This window comes from Artemia franciscana, chromosome 19 (assembly GCF_032884065.1).
Source record: "Artemia franciscana chromosome 19, ASM3288406v1, whole genome shotgun sequence".
Classification (NCBI taxonomy): domain Eukaryota; kingdom Metazoa; phylum Arthropoda; class Branchiopoda; order Anostraca; family Artemiidae; genus Artemia; species Artemia franciscana.
The window spans coordinates 11,579,285-11,600,140 of NC_088881.1; the positions used below are offsets into that span (position 1 = coordinate 11,579,285).

A 20,856-nucleotide genomic window follows, 5' to 3' on the forward strand; every position below is an offset into this window, starting at 1 on the left:
TAGTGTAAAGAGCGAGGTATTGAAGAGGGGGTGAAACGCCTCTTATACGAAATAAAAACATACGAACATAGAATTTTTTTAAATAAGTTAATTCGTAAGTTAAATATATTTATACTAACAAAAACGTTCGTAAAAAATTTAAAGTTCTACTTCTCTTTTTAAATACCCAAAAAATTGGAGGGTAACTAGGCCTCCTCCCTCGTTCCTTTTTTCTCAAAATCGTCCAATAAAAACTATGAGAGAGCAATTTAGCCAAAAGTTCAATTAATATTCAGAATTCGTTTTAATTATTCATATACGGAAAGCAACATGCATTAATTCAAAAAAGTTCAGAAATTAAATTAAAAAAAAGTTTTTTTTAACTCAAAGTAAGGAGCGACATTAAAACTTAAACGAACAGAGATTACTCTGTATCTGAAAGGGTCTGTACTGAGGTTCGGTTGGACGAGGGTTCAGTTACAGGAATGCTGAGGTAAACGGTAGCTCAGTTGTACAGTGGTTCAGCTACACGGGGGTTGAGTTGCGAGGGGTTGAGTTGCACGGGGTTGAGTTGCACAAGGGTTTAGTTTAACGGGGAACAGTTGCACGAAGGTTCAGCTACACGAGGGCTCAGAAGCAAAGTGATTCAGTTACGCGGGGGTTCATTTGTTTAGAGAGTTCAGTTATACGGTAGTTCAAATACAGGGGCTCAGTTGCTTAGGGTTATAATACACGGTGGTTCAATTGCAATGGACCCAAAATCTAACTATTATGAAATTGTTCTATTTAGTTCTATAATGCAGTGAGAAGCTCTGAAGTAGCCTACTGTAATATCTCGGAACTTTCTAAACTACAATTGAAGAAAGAAAATAGAAAACATTATCCGTAAGCCTGGTTCTATCAAAACATTGTTCTCTCTACTATATGTTGCAATAGCAAAAAGGGAAAGGTTATAGTTTCCTCTATTTGTTATTTCGACGGTACTGTAGGCTTTCCAATTAATCATATTATACTATTTCTAGTATATATTGTAACCTTTAACTAAAACCCTGTCTAATATTACAAAAGATACTATAGTGACAATTGTTGCATTTAAAATCTTTCCATTTCACGTGATTTTTTTAACTTTAATCTTTTAACAATAGATTTGTTTATTGTTGTTGGTTTTCTTTTTATGTGTCTGTGTGTGTTTGATGAATAACTTTTCAGTTTTCTTCTACAGAAAACAAAATTATCTTTCTTCTTATGTTTTGCACGACAAGGTACAGACGGGATATTTTTATTTATTTTTAACTTTATTTTGATCAAAAATGAACAGAGAATTTTATCATCTTATTCTTCTTCTTTCACGTTTCCGTTCCCAATCAAACAGTTCGTGGTAACGAACTGTAGTAAGGAGCGACCCGCGTCAATAGTAAACGAAACTGTGAAAAACGAAATTCCGATGCTAAAAGATATATAAAAAGAATCGGATTTTCATACTGATTTCAAATATATAAGTTTTATCAAATTTAGTCTTTGTCATCAAAAGTTACGAGCCTTAGAAAATTTGCCTTATTTTAGAAAATAGGGGGAAACACCCCCTAAAAGTCATCGAATCGTAACGAAAATTACACCATCGCATTCAGCGTATCAGAGAACCCTATAGAAAAAATTTCAAGGTCCAAACTAAAAATGTGGGATTTCATATTTTTTGCCAGAAGACTAATCACGGGTACGTGTTTATTTTATTTTTTTTTTTTTTTTTCCGGGGGTCATCGTATCAACCAAGTGGTCCTAGAGTGTTGCAAGAGGGCTCATTCTAACAGAAACAAAAAGTTCTAGTGCCCTTTTTAAGTGACCAAAAAAATTGGAGGGCGCCTAGGCCCCCTCCCACGCTCATTTTTTCCCCAAAGTTAACATATCAAAATTTTGAGATAGCCATTTTGTTCTGCATAGTCGAAAACCATAATAACTATGTCTTTAGGGATGACTTACCACCCAAGTAACTTTCAGCCCCTTGCAGGGGCTGCAAGTTACTAACTTTGACCAATGTTTACATACAGTAATGGTTATTTGGAAGTGTACCGACGTTTTCGGGTTTTTTTTTGTTTGGGTGTGGGGTTCAAGGGAGGGAGCTATATGGGAGGATCTTTCCTTGGAGGAATATTTCATGGGGGAAGAGAAATTTAATGAAAAGGGTGCAGGATTTTCTAGCATTACTATTAAAAAAAAAAAAAATGAAAATATAACCATGAAAAAGTTTTTTCAATTGAAAGTAAGGAGAAGCAATAAAACTTAAAACGAACAGAGATTATTACGCATATGAGGGGTTGTAAAAATACTTTAGCATAAAGAGCGAGGTATTTAGAAGTAGATTCGCTCTTTATGCTAAACTATTTTTAGTAATTTCAACTATTTATTCTACGACCTTCTGATTCAGGGGTCATTTTTAAGGAATTGGGACAAAACTTAAGATTTAGTGTGAAGAGCGAGGTATTAACGAGGAGACAAACCCCTCATATATATAATCAAAAATATAAGAATATAAAAGTTTGTTACGTAAGGTAATTCTTAAGTTACGTATATTTTTTACTAATAAAATGTTCGTTAAAAATTAAAAGTTCTAGTTGTCTTTATAAGTAACCGAAAAATTGGGGGGAAACTAGGCCTCCTTCCCCGCCCCTTATTTCTCAAAATCGTCTGATCAAAACTAAGAGAAAGCCATTTAGCCAAAAAAGAATTAATATGCAAATTTCATTTTAATAATTTATGTACGGAGAGCCAAAATCAGACATGCATTAATTCAAAAACTTTCAGAAATTAAATAAAAAACAAGCTTTTTCAAATGAAAGTAAGGAGCGACATTAAAACTTAAAACAAACAGAAATTGCTCCTTATATGAAACGGGCTTTTTCTCCTCGACACCCCGCTCCTTGCGCTAAAGTTTGATTCTTTCTCGCAACTCTACTTTTTAAAACAATAAAAAACTGTAGCGTAAAGAGCGGGGTGTCGACAGAGATTATTACGCATATGAGGGGTTCTAAAAATACTTTAGTACAAAGAGCGAGGTATTTAGAAGGAGAAAAATACTTCGCTCTTTATGCTAAATTATTTTTAGTAATTTCAACTATTTATTCTACGGCCTTTCTGATTGAGGGGTCATTCTTAAAGAATTGGGATTGCCTTTATAAGTAACCGAAAAATTGGAGGGCAACCAGACCTCCTTCCCAACCCCTTATTTCTCAAAATCGTCTGATCAAAACTATGAGAAAGCCATTTAGCCAAAAAAATTAATATGCAAATTTCTATTAATAATTCATGTACGGAGAGTCAAAATCAGACATGCATTAATTCAAAAACTTTCAGAAATTAAATAAAAAAAAACAAGTTTTTTGAAATGAAAGTAAGGAGCGACATTAGAACTTAAAACGAACAGAAATTACTCCTTATATGAAAGGGACCTTTCCTGCTCGACACCCCGCTCCTTGCGCTAAAGTTTGATTCTTTCTCGCAACTCTACTTTTAAAAAAAAATAAAAAAAAATTTAGCGTAAAGAGCGGGGTGTCGAGGAGGAAAGGACCCTTTCATATAAGGAGTAATTTTATGTTCGTTTTAAGTTCTAATGTCGCTCCTTACTTTCATTTCAAAAAACTTGTTTTTTTTATTTAATGACAAAAAGAGACTAATCCATTTCTGTTTTCAATAGATACTGTGGGAATTTTTAAACTCAAGAACTTTCTAAGACTTTTTGATCACCCAGAGCAGTAATTTACATTTAAAAGTCTTCCCCAATAGAACAAGCGAACACTAAATGAAATCTTATACAAAATTAGCACAAAAATATTCTAGGTCTAGAAAAGCTTTTAAAGAATTATAAGAAGTTTCTTACAATCTGTAGAACTATCATAAACACAGATATTCTATTAAAGTACTAGGGGAAAAAAATGAGAACAATAGAGCTAAAGGATATTTTCCCTTAACCTGAAAAGATAAAACAGTGACCTTTTTTCAGAATTGAGTAGCATTTAAATGCTTTGTTTACATTTATCACAACATTAACTATTAGAAAAAGAGGCAGACAGTCATGGAACAAATTAGTTGAAAGTAATAAGGTAAGATTGAGTTTTTATCAGCGCTTAACAACCATTTAAATGTAGCATCCCTTATGCTCATTGTAGTACTACCTATTAGAAAAAGTAACAAAAAGCACTGGAACAAATTAGTAGGGGTGGGCCGATAAGATTGATTAATTTTTAAGGTCTTTAAGACTTTTTTACAAATCGTAGGGTCCTGCTTTTTTGGTTTTTAACATATTGAAGAATTGCTCCTATTATCTAGTTACGAAAGAAGACGATATCAATTAATCTTCTTTTTACATAGAATAAACCCTTCTGTTTGGAGTAAATACTTGATGGAATATCTCAACTTAGAGGACAATCAGATCAATACTTAAGCTGAATGAGAAGTAAGAAAATAGGGAGAAAATGACTTGAGTGTCTCCAGCTGGGCGACACTTATTCTAAAAAGACTGATAGTCGTGGGAGTTGTTTTATACGCTGAATAAAAAAGTGGAGCATAAAAAAAATGAAGAAACCAAAAAATTAAATAGTAAGAATCCAAGAAAACAACAGTAGAAATTTGATATTTGAATATATATAACAGTTGTACTCATTTTTCTCAAAGAGGCTAATCGGAATTACGTGGTCTTTTATTGCTCACATTTAATCCAAATTAATAAAATTTCTAGCCGTGGGATCAAGGGGGCATATTAAATAATCAGGAAATTATATATCATAAAAATAAATGTTTTTTTCAGCGCTTAACAGGCATTAAACTGCTTTGTTTATGTTTATTGCAGCACCAGCTATTAAAAATAAGTAATAAAAACTAGTAGATAAGAGACAAATTAGTAGAGAATGTGGGTATTTTTAGAGGTCTATTAAGACTTTTTTTTTAACAATTTGTGATGCTCTGCTTTTAAAGTTTTCAGCATACTAAATTATTGCTCCTATTATCTGGTTATGAGAGATAACAAGATTCATTAATGTTCTTTATACAAAGAACAAACCACCCTTCTTGGGGAGTAAATACTTACTTTGAAGGGTAAATACCTGTTTGAAGAGCAAATACAGTAGAGGCTGATAGTGGTGGGAGTAGGTACACAAGTAGGAGGGAGGTTAACAAAGAGAAGCATAAAAAGAAATAAAAAAAGGAAAGAAGACAAAATAATCTAAAGAGAAAACAACAGATGCTTCTCAATGTTCAATAAGTGAGAGGTGTTTCATTTGAGTCTTAAAAAGACCACATGGAACTACGTGATATTTTTATTTTTCAGAAACAAGCCAAATTGACAAAATTTTCCAGTAGTAGGAGTAAGGAGGAATTTTAAATAATCAATCTAAAGATTGATTTAATATTCTATAAAAAAGCAGATTAGATGAATATGTAAGGCACACACATACTTATGCCAAAAGCCAATTGAAGTAAGCTTTTGAAAGGGAAACCCAATGGGTTTCTCCAATGATTGTTGAAATAATATCTTTATTTTCGTTAACAAATTATTTCTCGCTCTCTAAAAAAAAGGATTTTTATTCTTTATATTTAAGCCGAAGTGATCACGGAAAATTTTTATACATATTAAATAATAAAGTTGGGCATAAGGAAGAAAGAATTCAGAGAAAAAATAAAGGCGAGGCAATGGATATTTGACTATGAGAGATACGTATTTATATTGCATTCCCAAAGGCTAAACCGATTAGCTTCTTTTTACGGTTTTTTAAAGGGTAAATTCAAAACAACTTAATAAAATTTAATTTTGTAAGTGAACAAAAATACTTCGAAAAATAAATATTCAGATAAAATATTTACTAGTCATTGAAGGTCAAATGTACATTTTTTAAATAGAAGGATCGATCAAGTTCAATCATTTGACCTTTTTATTATATGGCAACTTAGAATAATTACACAGAGAAGTTAAGCACAGAGGGAAAATATACATCTGTTTTTTTTTCGGCTGGAAAACATATTATGGCTAAAAGCTTCAGTGAAATGAAATAGAGGTATTTAAAGTATGAATGAGCCGGCTTAAAAATATGATCATAATGCTTTGGAAGCTTTTCAATCTTACTAATGATTTAATATTACTTTTATCTTTTTATTCTAATTTGGTCCAGCAGGTAATAAGTCCCAAGGTATGCCAAAGAAATTATCTTCAAGGGATAATTTTACTTAATGAACAAAAAAGGAAAGTTTTCTTATAAAATTTCGACTTTTTGTAAGCTGTTATAGAGATATAATTGTTAAAAAGGTTACTTCATTTATTACTATGTAAAGGACATATTTAGTAGAACCGTTCAAATCCCCTATCCCCTTGTATCTTTTTCCCCTTTTAATCTTTTCCCTCTTTAATCTTTTTCCTCTTTTCTAAATCCCCCTTAAATTTTTTTCCTCTTTTTCAAGTCAAAGCATATGACTTAATTGGCTGGGATGAAACCCCAGGCCCCGTATTTCCAAGCAGAGATTAACCCCCTGTGTAGTCACAGGTTTTCAACTTGTTTGATTATTATTGTCTTAATATTGAAATATGCACAAGAAATTTAATATTCAAGGGTGTAATATGCCCCAGGTGCACGTGAGGAAAAAATTGGCGCCGTTTTCTGAATCAGGACATGTTTGTTTGTTCCAAAAAATAAAAAAACTTCTCAGTCCGTAATTTATTTATACGTGTGATAATTTTAAATTTAAAATCTAAACATTTTATTTCCACAGTGAAGGTCAATAATTTTTTAAAATAAAGACGCAAAAACTCAAAAATCCTTAAAATCATCAGATGCCAATCTTATTCAGAGAAATTGATTTTCAACGTACTATTCCAACTTTCTTAATAAAATTGTGCGTAAATCATTTCTGTTGCAATTCGATTGTGGTTATATATATATTTGTTTTTTAATCAAATATACTATGTCCTTAAACGTAAACATGTCCTTAAAACGGTAGCTTTAAGGACAAATACATACGGCCTCATTGCCTAGAACTAACTATGAAAGTGAGCCCTTCTTTGTGGAAAACGATGATCTGGAAATTGAAATATCGTTTTCTTGGAAGGACTTAAAAATCAGCATTCCATGCTCAATTTCAATCGTATGTTTCTTACTCTTCTTAGAATCGAATAGCAGGGTTTCCATGTCATTTGTATTCAATGGGTAAATTTTTTTGCGACACAATGAAACTACACGCCAAAATGATTTCTACTTTAAAATTCTAGCTTTAAATTCAGTTTAAATTGACTTTTTTTATCCCATTTTCCCAATTCACTTGGTTTTATTCCAGATTTGTGTTCCTCATTACTAAAATTGAAGTCTAGTGTTCTCCTGAGTTCAAGGAAGCTCACAACCTGTTATGCAAAAGCGGAATATTAAACCAGACTAGTCAGAGGTGGATTATATAGCTAATTGTAGGGAAGTTTCTTTTCTTACTTTATTTAGGGGCCTGAAGCTAATTGTTTCTACAATAATAAATTTCACTTTAATAAAAGTTAAAGCTCATCAAATGACCAAAAACTTTTGATGATTATTTCTATTCTTTTGTATCGCAGTATTCTAAGTAATTTCTCAGGAATGGATATTGCACAAGTCAGCAGTATCTAAAATTCATTAATTTGGCACGTCCAAAGTATCTCAGCGCTAAACAATTTCAACCTAAACCTTTTGGATCTGGCCAAAATCCATTCCAGCCAGACATACCACAACTGGGAACTGGTATTTCAAACTTGATTTCCTATAACTCAACAGCCTTAGTTTTCCTGATTAATCTTAACTATTACAATAACGCCACCAAGCATGAGTGAAAATTTAGTAGAATCTAAACACTATGGCACCATGTACGGCAGACCAACCGCCAAACATGGGCAATAGATTCACAGCACTTAAACACATAGACATAGTTCAAATTTTACCAAATAACTTTACATTAGTTTCTAAGATGCTATGGTAACAACCTTTGTTGCTCTGTCTTTGGATGATAATAATGTGGCAGTTATGCTAACAAGCATTACAAAGATGTTTAAAGCACCAAAGCCCACAGGGGCAGTTTAAATTTTACCATACTTTGCTGGAAAGACCAACACCCTTAGTTTGCACGGATGCTATACCACATGATTATCTTACCAATTATTATGGTAAGTACGCCATCAAGCATGAGTAAGAAATTCAAAGCATACAAGCACATAGATGAAGCCTGAATTTTACCAGAATATATCTATCTTATTTTCTAAGATATTCTGCTACAAACTCAATGGCCTTAGCTGCTCTGATTTTTTTCCCAGTATTGTGGCAGGGTACTAACAAGCCTTGGGAAGAGAAAGAGATTCTCTTTCTCATTTCTTTCAGTTTCTTTAGTTGAGATTCTCTCAACTAAACTCGTAGAAAGAGTTTGAATTTCACCAGAAGAGTTTCTTGTAATAAGATCAACAACCTTTGATGTCCATTCTCTCTACGGTATTAGCATGTACTGTATTATTGGGGCAGGCACGCCACTAAGCAAGAGCGAGGGGCTCATATCGCCAAAAACTTCCTTTTTCTAATTGCACATTCTTTTGTGTGTGTATCATATATTTCTGGTGTTCAAAATTTTCACCTATTAATCACAATCTTACCCAGCATCGGTTGTTCTATAATGTGTAGGTTTTTAGTCTTTTTTCCCCTTGATGCTGGAAAATCAATTAAAGGAATGCCTTCATTCAAGGTGCGCGAAAGCACAAGATGGTTTGCCCCAGCCCTTTATTGTACTTCCTGGCTGAAGGACCAGGAAACGGAGATCAGCACCACCGGTACGGACTGTAAAGTCTCATACCTTTACCTTTACCTTTTCTTTACCTATTCTTTACCTTTTTTTAGCTTTACCTTCATTCAAGTGTGTTAGTGGTTTAGTATCAATAAAGGAAGCAATTCTTTCCCATTATTATTTTCTTTGACTGAAACGTTTATGAATACTCTACTCGCATTCTTTTCTTTCACTTTTTCTTTTTTCCCCTCATTTACTAGTTTATTTTTTCTCAAAATTTAAATTTTACTTTCTAATAAAGAATAGGCTTAAAAGTTTACTAGAGCTTATCTATCTTATTTTCTTGTTTACTACTGAATCGGATCTAGTTATAAATCTACTATTAGATTCTTCTTCCTCTTTTTTGCCAGATCATAAAATTGCTTCCAAATAAAGAAAAAGCAGAAATGTTTACCTGAATATATTCATCTTCATTTCTAAGATGTTCTGTTATAAATTCAACAGCCTCAGTTGCTCTATATGCCTCAGGAGTAAGCAAAATCGTATCAGAAGTATCACTGCCTCTCCTCGTGCTTCCAAACGCCTCTCGGTCTCGTTCAGAATTTGACGATCGTACTCCTGGGAAATCCCTAAAAGCATATTAAGATATTTGAAAATAAAGTTTTGGAGCAACAGCAGAAAAAGCTAATTTAATCTTCATCATATTGTTCATTTTGTAGAAGCATGGGAGAAAATAGCAAACAAAGTAATTGGCAAAGGAGTCTATAGATCGACATTGCCTTCTGGTGGTTTTTAATTTTAAAGAAAAACAACTGTTATTAATAATAATAATAATATTATTATTACTTTATTACCCTATAAAAGCAAACAAAAGAGACGGATCACATAAAAATACAAGAAAGAAACTGTATCCGTAAATAATACTCACTAGCACGAAAAGAATGATTAAACCATGGCGAAAACACAAACATAGCGAGTTCTACTGGCGGAGGATTACAAAACACGGGGGGCTCTTAATATTAGTATTGAACTTTGAGATCTGATTAAGAATGGCTGAGTTGGGTCTGTTATATTATGTCGGGGGGTGAAATTAAAATGGGGACGAAAATTGCGCTATAACGCCGAGCTAAGCTTGTCTGCTGAACCTTAACTTAAATGAAACAATTTTACTATATGCAAAACCAATTCACTTCTGTAGATGCGCGATAAGCAATCGACGCGTTGTTTTTAGAGTTTAACCAATGGAAAGGCCAAGGTATGTAATGAACTGGACCAGCTTGACGTCGGCATTTTCAAGAGTAGTCGTAACATCATCGGGGACTGATTCATCTTAAATTAAGGACACTAACACAAAAATTAGCAGTTTTATTGATTCTATCGGCTTGTGAAAGAGTTCAGTTTTTGGCAAGTTTGTCACTTAATAATATGATACATAATGGCAATGGGAGTTTCGATTTTCAAATTAATGTGTTATTAAAAACAACGAAACCGGGCAACCACAAATCAGTAGCTAAATGTCGACCTTTTCAAGAGTCGTCCCTTTGTCCGGTGACGCACCTAGCTGGGTATATTAGAATGACGTCATACCTGAATAGAGACGACGCACTTTTTCTTGCATATCGTAAGCCTTATACCGCTGCGTCTAAGTCATCTATTTCTAGATGGATAAAAGAAATGTTATTTCTTGCAGGTATAGATACCAGTGTTTATGGTGCTCATAGCACACGGTCTGCCTCAACGTCCCACTTAAAGCAAGAGGAGTTGATGTGGACCAAATCATAAGATATGTAGGTTGGACAAATGCCAAAACGTTTGCCAGGTTCTATAATAAACCAATTGAAAGTGGAAAACAGTTATCTGTCTTTTGAAATTACTCATCGCATTCTGTTATATTTGAATAATCTTACTACAAATGAATTTTTGTACAGCGGCCTCTTTTTATTGAATAGAGCTATTACTGGTCATTAGTGTTGGTTTAGCTCATGCTGAAATTTAAAATCTCAGTTTAACTCGAGGCGAAGCTAAGGCGCTCCTTTTGGAGTAGAATTGATAAATTAAACAAAAACCCACCGCATACTACAACGACTTTAAAATACTGGTTTTGGTTTGGGTCAATTGAGGCGATTGCACGCGTCTATCTCTCAGTTGAACTCTCAGCTACGCTGGCGCTCCTTCTTTGGAGTAAAATTACAAAAAAACAAGTTTTTTCAACTGAAAGTAAGGAGTGACATCAAAACTTAAAACGCACAGAAATTACTTCGTATATGAAAGAGGCTGCTTCCTCATCAACGCCCCGCTCTTTACGCTAAAGTTTTTTACTGTTTTAGAAAGAAGAATTGAGAGAAAGAGTCAAACTTTAGCGTAAAGAGCGGGGCGTTGATGAGGAAGCAGCCTCTTTCATATACGAAGTAATTTCTGTGCGTTTTAAGTTTTGATGTCACTCCTTACTTTCAGTTGAAAAAACTTGTTTTTTTTGTATTTAATTTCTGAACGTTTTTGAATCAATGCATGTTTTGATTTTGGCTCTCCGCAGAGGAATAATCAAAACGAAATTTGAATATTTTTTGGGGGGGGAGGGGGCTAAATGGCTTTCTCATAATTTTGATCGAATGATTTTGAGAAAAAAAGAGCGGGGGCGAAGCCTAGTTGCCCTCCGATTTTTTGGTTAATTAAAAAGGCAACTAGAACTTTTAATTTTTTACGAATCTTTTTATTGGTAAAAGATTTACGTAGCTTATAAATTAGCTTACGTAAAGAACTTTTGTATTCTCATGTTTTTATTACATATATGAGGGGATTCGCCCCATCGTCAGTACCTCGCTCTTTACACTAAAGCTTAAATTTTATCCCAATTCATTAAGAATGACCCCTGAATCACAAAAGCCGTAGAATAAATAGTTGAAATTACTAAAATTACTTTAGCGTAAAGAGCTAGGTATCATAAGGAGGTGAGCCCCTTATATGGGTAATAATTTCTGTTTGTTTTAAGTTTTATTGATGTTCCTTACTTCCAGCTGAAAAAGCTTTTTCACATTTATTTTTTATTTTTTTTTTAAATAATGCTAGTAAATCCTGCTCTCCCTTTATGGAAGTTTTCTTTTCCCATGACAAATTCTCGATGGAAAGTTCCCCCAGCATATCCCCCTCTTCTCAACCCCTCCCCCCAACCAAAAAAATCCTCCTGAAAACGCCTGTATACTTCCCAATAACCATTACTATATGTAAGCACAGGTCAAAGTTTGTAACTTGTTGCCCCTCCCACGGGGACTGTGGGGGAGTAAGTCGTCCCCAAAGACATAGTTATAAGGTTTTTCGACTACGCTGAATAAAATGGCTATCTCAGAATTTTGATCCGTTGACTTTGGGAAAATAATTAGCGTGGGAGGGGGACTAGGTGCCCTCCAATTTTTTTGGTCACTTAAAAAGGGCACTAGCACTTTTTATTTCCGTTAGAATGAGCCCTCTTGCAACATTCTAGGACAACTGGGTCGATACGATAACCCCTGGAAAAAAAAAAAAAACAAACAAAAAAACAAAAAAACAAAAAAACAAATAAACACGCATCCGTGATCTGCCTTCTGGCAAAAAATGCAAAATTCCACATTTTTGTAGATAGGAGCTCGAAACTTCTACAATAAGTTTCTCTGATACGCTGAATCTGATGGTGTGATTTTCGTTAAGATTCTATGACTTTTAGGGGGTGTTTCCCCCTATTTTCTAAAATAACGCAAATTTTCTCAGGCTCGTAACTTTTGATGGGTAAGACTAAACTTGATGAAACTTATATATTTAAAACCAGCATTAAAATACGATTCTTTTGATATAGCTATTGGTATCAAAATTCCATTTTTTAGAGTTTTGGTTACTATTGAGCCGGGTCGCTCCTTACTACAGTTCGTTACCATGAACTGTTTGAAATTACAATCAAACTTCAAACTTGGTAAGTTTTCGTTTAATTTATCAAATAAAAAGATACTGAAACTTTTAAGGTTGCAAAGGCATAATGGCTCCCTTTAAATGCGTGCCCAGAGATAGAAGATGTACATTTATTATACTGAGAGGGTGTTTTCAAATATTGGAAAATAAAAATAATCTAGATTGAGCTAAGTGTTCTCCAAACTGAATGTTAAAATATATGTTGTCACGTTTCAACACGAACTGTTTTGGAAAGAAAAATTTTGGACATTGTGCTTGGGAAATCACCTTTGAATATTATAATCTACTTCGTTATAAGAGTGTTTGTTTTTTAGGATGAAAAGGTATTGTCTAATAGTTTGAGAATTAACAGAAGGCTGGTATGGAAAAATACTGATTAATACTAATGTAAGGTAAAAAAATTAAAATAAATGTAAATTTAGTTTATGTATCTATTATATTTCGGTTATTATTTTTATATTATACTATATTAGTGGCTGAGGGGGTTGGCAGCCAACCTCATTTTGTTCAGGTGTAGAAGGCTTTGAAATATAAAGATGAGCTTAATCCAGCCTTTGAATTAAACTCGAGTTGGTGGACTGTGATGAAAAAGTTAAAGAGTCGTGGCTAATTGGAGAAAAAGCCAAAACATATAGTCTGAGTGACAGGTAAAGCTGGTATAAGTTTATTTAAGAATTGTATAAAAATCATGTCATTTAAATTGTTGATGATAATCTTGATGATAATTGTTGATGATAAGCTATTTAATTTTATACCTGCCTCCATTCCAATGTCAAAATTTGATGTTCATTTATGTATTCTGTTGGTGTTTCGGTACTTTACTGATGTTATTTCTTTTCATAATAGAAAAGAATTGCCGAAATAAGACAGAAGTCATCGGCCCCACCATAATTCAACTGTTCCTTATTTCAATTTCAACTATTTCATATTTTTTTGTGTCAACTATTTCACAATTTCTTGTCATAATGCTTCGACATTTAAAAATAACTTTTCCAATCAAAACTGCCGTTTCCACAATTATTGGGGGAGCTGTCACCCCTCAGTACCCACAGTGTATGTTTAGGCCAAAAATAGTCTTCTAAATGAAATAAGGTAAGTTTATTTTTATGTCGGCGATTGGAAGGAACCACTTGTCATAGATTATTGCAATAGTTGAAAAGTTTATAGTAGATTATTGCAAGTAGAAAAATAGTTGAAAAGTCGAAAGTTTTTCAACATTTTTAAGTTGAAAAAAAGGAGATTGTGACACACCAAAATGTCTTAAAGTTTGTCTTAAGAAAACAGCAATTTGGCGCGAATAAGTGCTATAACTTCCATCCCTAATTACACATGTAGTCTCTATAAATGAACCGTTATTTTAGATCACATATCTGAAAAAACTAGAAATATTAAGCATTGCATATTTGCACATCAGCTATTAGGGTCGGGGCTAGTAGATTATCTTATGAAGAGATGAAGTCTAAGACCGTAAAAAAGGGTTTATAGTCCCACAGTTTAAAACTTCATTCGATGGTTTTCAGGTGAACACGATTAACGTTTAAATAATTACGGTCTAATCTAAAGAGTTCTTAGGTGGAAGAATATATGTATAGATGGACGAATCATGAGCAGTATAGTTGGGAGGGAATAAAAGCCCCATTTTATTGCAAAAACGATAATTTACTTATGGTAATTCCATTTTATTTTCAAAATTGAAGAATCAAGATGGCAAATATTTCTCAAAGTATCCTTATACAAAAGCTGAATCCCTCGTATCGAAGATAATGTTGGATATACTACTAAGAACGAGAAGGAATTAAATGAAAAAGATTTTTTTCTTCAAATTAAACGAACAGAGGTCATCCTGCATTTGAGAGGGGGCTATCTCCTTCAAGCCCTTGCTCTTCGCACTAAGGATTAACTTATTTTTCTAATACTTTGAGAGAAAATATTTTAACACAAGGGCGATGGGATAAAATGTATTTTTCACAATGCCTCAATAATAAAATAGCTTATTTATGAATATTTGTTTGAAACTGTAAAACTATCAGTTTAAATGTTTTGAAAGCCAGTTAATAAAGAAAAACTTGCGATTACGTGTTCTGCCCCTGATAAGTGATTTCCCAGAACCAAAAAATGGTACTCCCCTTCTGTTTTTATTATTGCTAGTGGTTTGGTGGGTATATGAATCCCCCTCTCAGGACAGGCTCGAGACTTATGTCAATATTAGCATGATTATTTTCGACTAGACCCATGGACCTCCTTCCTGAAAATTCCATAGCCTGTTATAACCTGTCACAGGAATTACAAAATAAATATTAAATTATTTCAATTTATCAATGCTAATTTTATTGAAGTAAATTTAGTTCAATAATTTCAACCAAGTTACTTCATAAATATTTAAATTTGCTATTACCCAGTATGTTTATTAGTCTTAAAGTGGTTTCAATAAAGCAGTAAAAATAATAACGTTGGTTCGAGAGCGTTCCATGTTTTAGTCTGATCTGTACTTTCAACCAAAAATCTAAAGCCTTCGATATTTCTAAACCGATTCGTTATTTCAGAATGTGTTTCAGCCCATATAATACCCACGTTTCAATCAATAATTCTGTTGCAATGGTAGTCTTGTAGTCTGCACACTATGAAATACTTACTTGCATAAAGTTGCTAACTAAAAAATGGCTAACTATCTGCAGGGATTGCCATCTTTTATAATTGATAGATTCCCGCCCCCTTATTTAGCCTAAAGCTCTGTGCCCTTACAGGGTACACCTGTTGACACATCAACGTTGCAATAAGTAGCAACGGAATACCCAATGTCAGAGTAATTGTTTATTGTGACTTGGAATTAAGTTAAGGGAAAACCAACAACCGAAAAATCATCACTCTATGCGGACACTGACCTTAATACGTTTGGCAAGAAGGCACTGAGAATTTATTGGACAACTGGCACCCACTTTCGGAAATAATGCACACCAGGTTGTGCGTGTCAAGCGTGTTGAAATTGTACTAAGCTTGGCATAAGCTGTGTCAAGCGTGGCTGAAACTCTGCCAAGCATGGTGGAAATGTGCGGTACACATGACGTCCTGAGAAGTACACCAGGTGGCAAAAACTGGGCACCCACTTGCTGTTTGAGAGTTCCTAATACAGAATGTTCGACAATGCAAACTTCGAGGTCGACAGTTTCTTTTGCTGATTAATACTATTTAGAATATATAATACAGTATAAAAGGAATACGGTACTGCATGCATTTATTGCCTGCCTCATAACAACTGTTGGAGAGTTATAAGCCGAAATTGGCAAAAAAAAGTACAGTAAAAAAGTAAACAACCGAGAAAGTGGACGTAAAGCTAACTTCTCCCCCCCGTAGCAATATTTCCCAAAGATAGTCGCTATTCCCTAAATAAAAAAAATCAATAAAGAATAGTTATTGGTACTTTTCAACTATCTTGAGTCAAATGGCTTTCTTGAAAATTTGATTGGATCGCTTTGGGGAAAAGGGGGCGTTGGAAGGGGTCTATTTGCCACCGAAACTTCTAGGTCACTGAATAAGGGAGCTACACGATCTCTGCTGTAAAAAAAAATAACACGGATCTGTGATCTTTTTTATTGCAAACAAATAAGAAATTCGTATTTTCTCTAGATAAGAGCTTAAAATCTCTACAGTAGAGTTCATTGATAAGCTGAATTTGATAGTGCAATTATGACTCCATACTCTTTGGAAATGGTTAATCCCTTTTTTCGAAAATCAGGAAAATTTTCCCAGGCTCAAAACTTATGATGGCTACAATTAAAATTAATGAATTTTATATATTTGGAATCTATATGAAAATTTAATTCTTTGTTGTATCCATTGATATAAAAATTTCAATTTTTAGAATTTTGATTACAATTTGGTCAAATCGCTCCTTATATACAGTTTTTTTTTTTTTTTTTTTTTTTTTTTTTTTTTTTTTTTTTTTTTTTTTTTTTTTTTTTTTTTTTTTTACCACGAACTGTTTAATGTATAGAACTAGCTTAATAAAGAAGGTTCCTTATATGTACTTGAAAATTTTTCGTTTTTTTCGGCAAACGAAATTTTTTTTTTAAATTAGCACCTCCGTTAATTGAATCCAGTAATTTTTTATGTATAATTCAGATCATATTGCAGAGGCCATGAGTAGGTCGTCACTATCATAGCTCAATATCGCACCAGGGATTTCCACAAAATTGACAAATACGATTTACTAAGCGGTTCTCAAAGCAAGTCAAAGCATGAAAATGAATATCCAATCAACTTTGATCGTACTATGCGCTGTCCTGCTGGCAGGGATTCAGCTAGTAAAAAAATCACTAGATTCTAGTAATTTTTGGTTGACTTAGTGATTTTCTTGAATAATTTATAATTCATGTGTTGATTTACCCTTTTTTTTCAGGCAATATAAAAATCACTAGAAATATTTGATAAATCACTAGGGGTGGCAACCCTGCCTGGTAATCCTCATTTGAGAGAACTTAGCAAATAGTTCTTGATAATTATCTCAGACACGCCAAGAAGTAGGGTTCTACCGTAGGTGTAATAGATTTTATGAAATACATTAATTGCAAAACCATAAGCCCTTCATGCTCAGTCTCTCCACCTATAAACTTAGAACAGTAGAATCTCAACTCTGTTCCAATAACAAACCTTCCACCTTTTTAATCTAGTTTAATAGCTTTCATCTCCCTTTTAGTTCCGTCAATAAAATAGGTAGTTTCTTCTGAAAACCTAAGTTCCTTGTGCCATATCAAACCAACCTATATAGCGTTTCTTTCGAGACTATAGGGAAAATTGGAAAGAATGAGATTTTCCGACAAAATATTTTCACTGGAGAAGCCACAGATGGAATTTATATTACCTCTTAGAAATAATAAATGCGAATCATTTTAATCATATGCAAAAGTGACAACTTGTTTTGAAAGTCTGTATTCAAGAATGTTTTCACTAAAATTGAGGTATGGTTTTCGTGCTCGAGAATATGGGATCTAAATTTGTGGTTCAGATACCATCATGCTAATTCTGGTATCTTAGGAAAGCCAATAAATAAAATAAAACATAATAATATGCCTCGTTATACAAGCAGAGAGATATTGTGGATATCTTTAAAGCCAAGATACAGCTTCCGATGACGTAATATTAGTCTGGGTCTAGAAGAGGGGGGGGGGCAAGCTTAGAAAACTAACGAAGATTTATCCTAGTTTTTTTATTGGTTCCTATCGTGACAACTTCAGAAAGCAATAATTCCACTGATTCCCTATATTAATGGACCATTTATTATTTCATCTAATAAACCTTACTGATTTTCTGGAAACCTATATTACCAACTTAAAACTCCAAAGATTCATTGTATTTTGTTTACCAGTAATATCTGCCACATATACTATTGTAGAAATGCTCATGGTAATAAACTATAAGTAAAGACCAAATCATAGCAATAGTAAGTAGTATAGGCCCTTCGGATCCGAGCACCAAGTACCCCGGGGTCCCTTTGGATCTAAGCGCCAAACACTCCTAGGGTGCCTTACACACATTCAGCACCATGTACTCTAGCTGTTCAGACCACACAAACAGCGTTATTTTAGCTTCCAGTCATAAGAATATTTCCAGGGAACGCTTGCCAGCTGTTATTTCTAAGTGAAATGGGCTTTTGGATACAAGTGTCATGCACTTCGTATCTTGCTTAGCGTCTCCTGTGATGGATATATTTGAATACCAACGTATTTGACAGGAAATATTCAAATTGATTATTTGAGCATAAAAGAATGGGAATTGGTCTTATTCGTAAACGAACAAGACACGGTTCCATGGCCCTCGGAGAGGAGGGAAACAGGGGAAGTTGGGGGTTAAATATTTAAGGGGGCAACTTTTCTTTTGAAGTTTTCTCATCTTTTTTTGTGATAAATATATATATATATATATATATATATATATATATATATATATATATATATATATATATATATATATATTTATATATATATATATATATATATACATATATATATATATATATATATATATATATATATATATATATATATATATATATATATATATATATATATATATATATATATATATATGTGTGTGTGTGTGTTTTTGTATGTTTTTGTATGTTGTGAACGGGGAAAATCATATATAATCATTAGTTTAAAAAAATCTTCCTATTGGTTATTCTTAAACTTTTGAATTAAGTCCTTAGATTATTTTTCAACCTGAGCCTAAAAATGATTATTATTGGAATACGTAGAATGAGAATGAGAGGATCCATCCCCCGTACTTTTTTGGTTTTGAACGAGAAATGGATAGACACTGTATCGTAAATGAACAAGACACGGTTCCACGCCCCTTGGAGAGGAGGAAAACAGGGGAAATTGGGAGTCAAATATTTAAGGGGGCAACTTTTCGTTTGAAGTTTTCTCAACTTTTTTTCCATGTCTTAAAAGTATATTAAATATACTTATAACAAAAAAATTCGCTTGTTATATTTTAAATATACAAAATTCAAATGATATAAACACGTCAGTTGTGGTTTTTCTATTAGAAAAATAATGTTTGTAGTGAAGTTTTTTTACTTAGTTTTTATAACTGAAATTTTGTCAATTTTTTCTTTTCTCAACATCACCTTAAAAATGCTCATAAAAAAAAATCATTTGTGATATTTTGAAAATACAAAATGAAGATTACATAAATATGTCAGTCATCATTTTTTCTATTGGAAATATAATGTTTGTAGTGACATTTTTTACATACAAATTTCTTGGGATGGATTTTTTTGGAACAGAATTTTTAAAATCTTTGATAGGGACAACACCTTGAACAATTACTAAAAAAAACGTGAATAACGAGTTGATGGAAATCGTGATATAATAAATTGTAGGGAAATTACAACCAGGAAGATGCTCCTCTGACATTTTAAATAGAATTTGGTATACATTCTTCCACGGAGAGAAATCTAACTTTTCCTCTTTGATACTGTGAATCTTGTGATTATATTAGGGACGAACGTGAAAAAGTGTAACTTATGACAGCTGGTATAAATAGACTACAAGATACATTAAATGCGACTCTGAAATGTATTAAAGACAATATTTTGAACTAGTATGTGAAAATAGTGCGATAAGTATATTGTTACTATACTTTTAAAAACAAAAATGTTTCAAAATAATGAAAAAGTTGAGTTTAGATAAGTTAACAGGGTTCTTACCATAGTCTGAAAGAGATAAGCAGGGTTTTTCTTAAAGTCCACATAAAGACACGCACACAGAGAGACAGATACACACACACACAGACAAACATACACATACTCAAAGAATTCACAAGAAGGGAAGCCATACAATTGTGATGTCTGTGAAAATGTTTAGTCAGGTTTCAAATTTGTGTCCATATAAAAGACTCCATACAATCGAGAAGTCATACAAGTGTGATATATGTCAAAAAGGTTTTTTCAGAAGTTATATTTGAAGAAATATAGAAGAATTCACACAAAACAGGAACCATACAGGTGTGATTAATATAAAAAATGTTTTCTGATAATTCTGAAAATTTACATTATCACCAAAGAATACACAGGAAAGTGAAGGCATAGAAGTGTAATGTATGTTAAAAGAATGTTTACTATCGAATTTGAGAATTGTAGAAAATTCTAAAAGGTTCATATTAGAATTAGGTATTGTATGCTGGTAATACAGTTGACATAGACAACGCGAAATGATTTCTACTTAAATGTGATTGAATATTACCAAATGGTTCCGTCCAGAAAATATTTTTGGAAGGGAATTATAGGACAATAGGTTGTTAAATCAAGGATTTGTCACCACAATTGTATTGTTCTAAGGATATGTTTGACGTTGCCTGCTAGAAAATGATGACACTAAAAATAGGAAATGATTTCTGGGTAAATTCCACAGGTTATTCACAAACGTTTCTTTCAAGTGAATACCTTGGAAGGGTGTCACAGGACAATAGGTTGTTGAATTGGTATATATTTCAAATTTAAATGTAGGATTTGTCTTGCAACTGATCTGATTTAGACAGATGACTGATGATACATGTTAGAAAAAAGCCTGAGTCTGGGAATGCAACCTGAGAAACTTTGTTTGATTTTGATAACTAAAGGGATTTTATAACAGGTTCATATTGGGATTGGACAGGGTATGCTAAAATGAGGTTGACATA

At 33.1% G+C, this 20,856-nt stretch overlaps 1 protein-coding gene across 1 annotated transcript in view; it reads right to left on the reverse strand.

The window, feature by feature from the left end:
• The window catches only part of LOC136039287 (acetylcholine receptor subunit beta-like 1), a 128,358-nt gene that overhangs the window by 18,103 nt on the left and 89,399 nt on the right, over nucleotides 1-20,856 (reverse strand). The window contains exon 9 of the mRNA XM_065722889.1: nucleotides 9,197-9,371. Within this exon, the coding sequence (XP_065578961.1) occupies nucleotides 9,197-9,371 (175 nt within the window). The remainder of the gene's footprint in view (nucleotides 1-9,196; nucleotides 9,372-20,856) is intronic.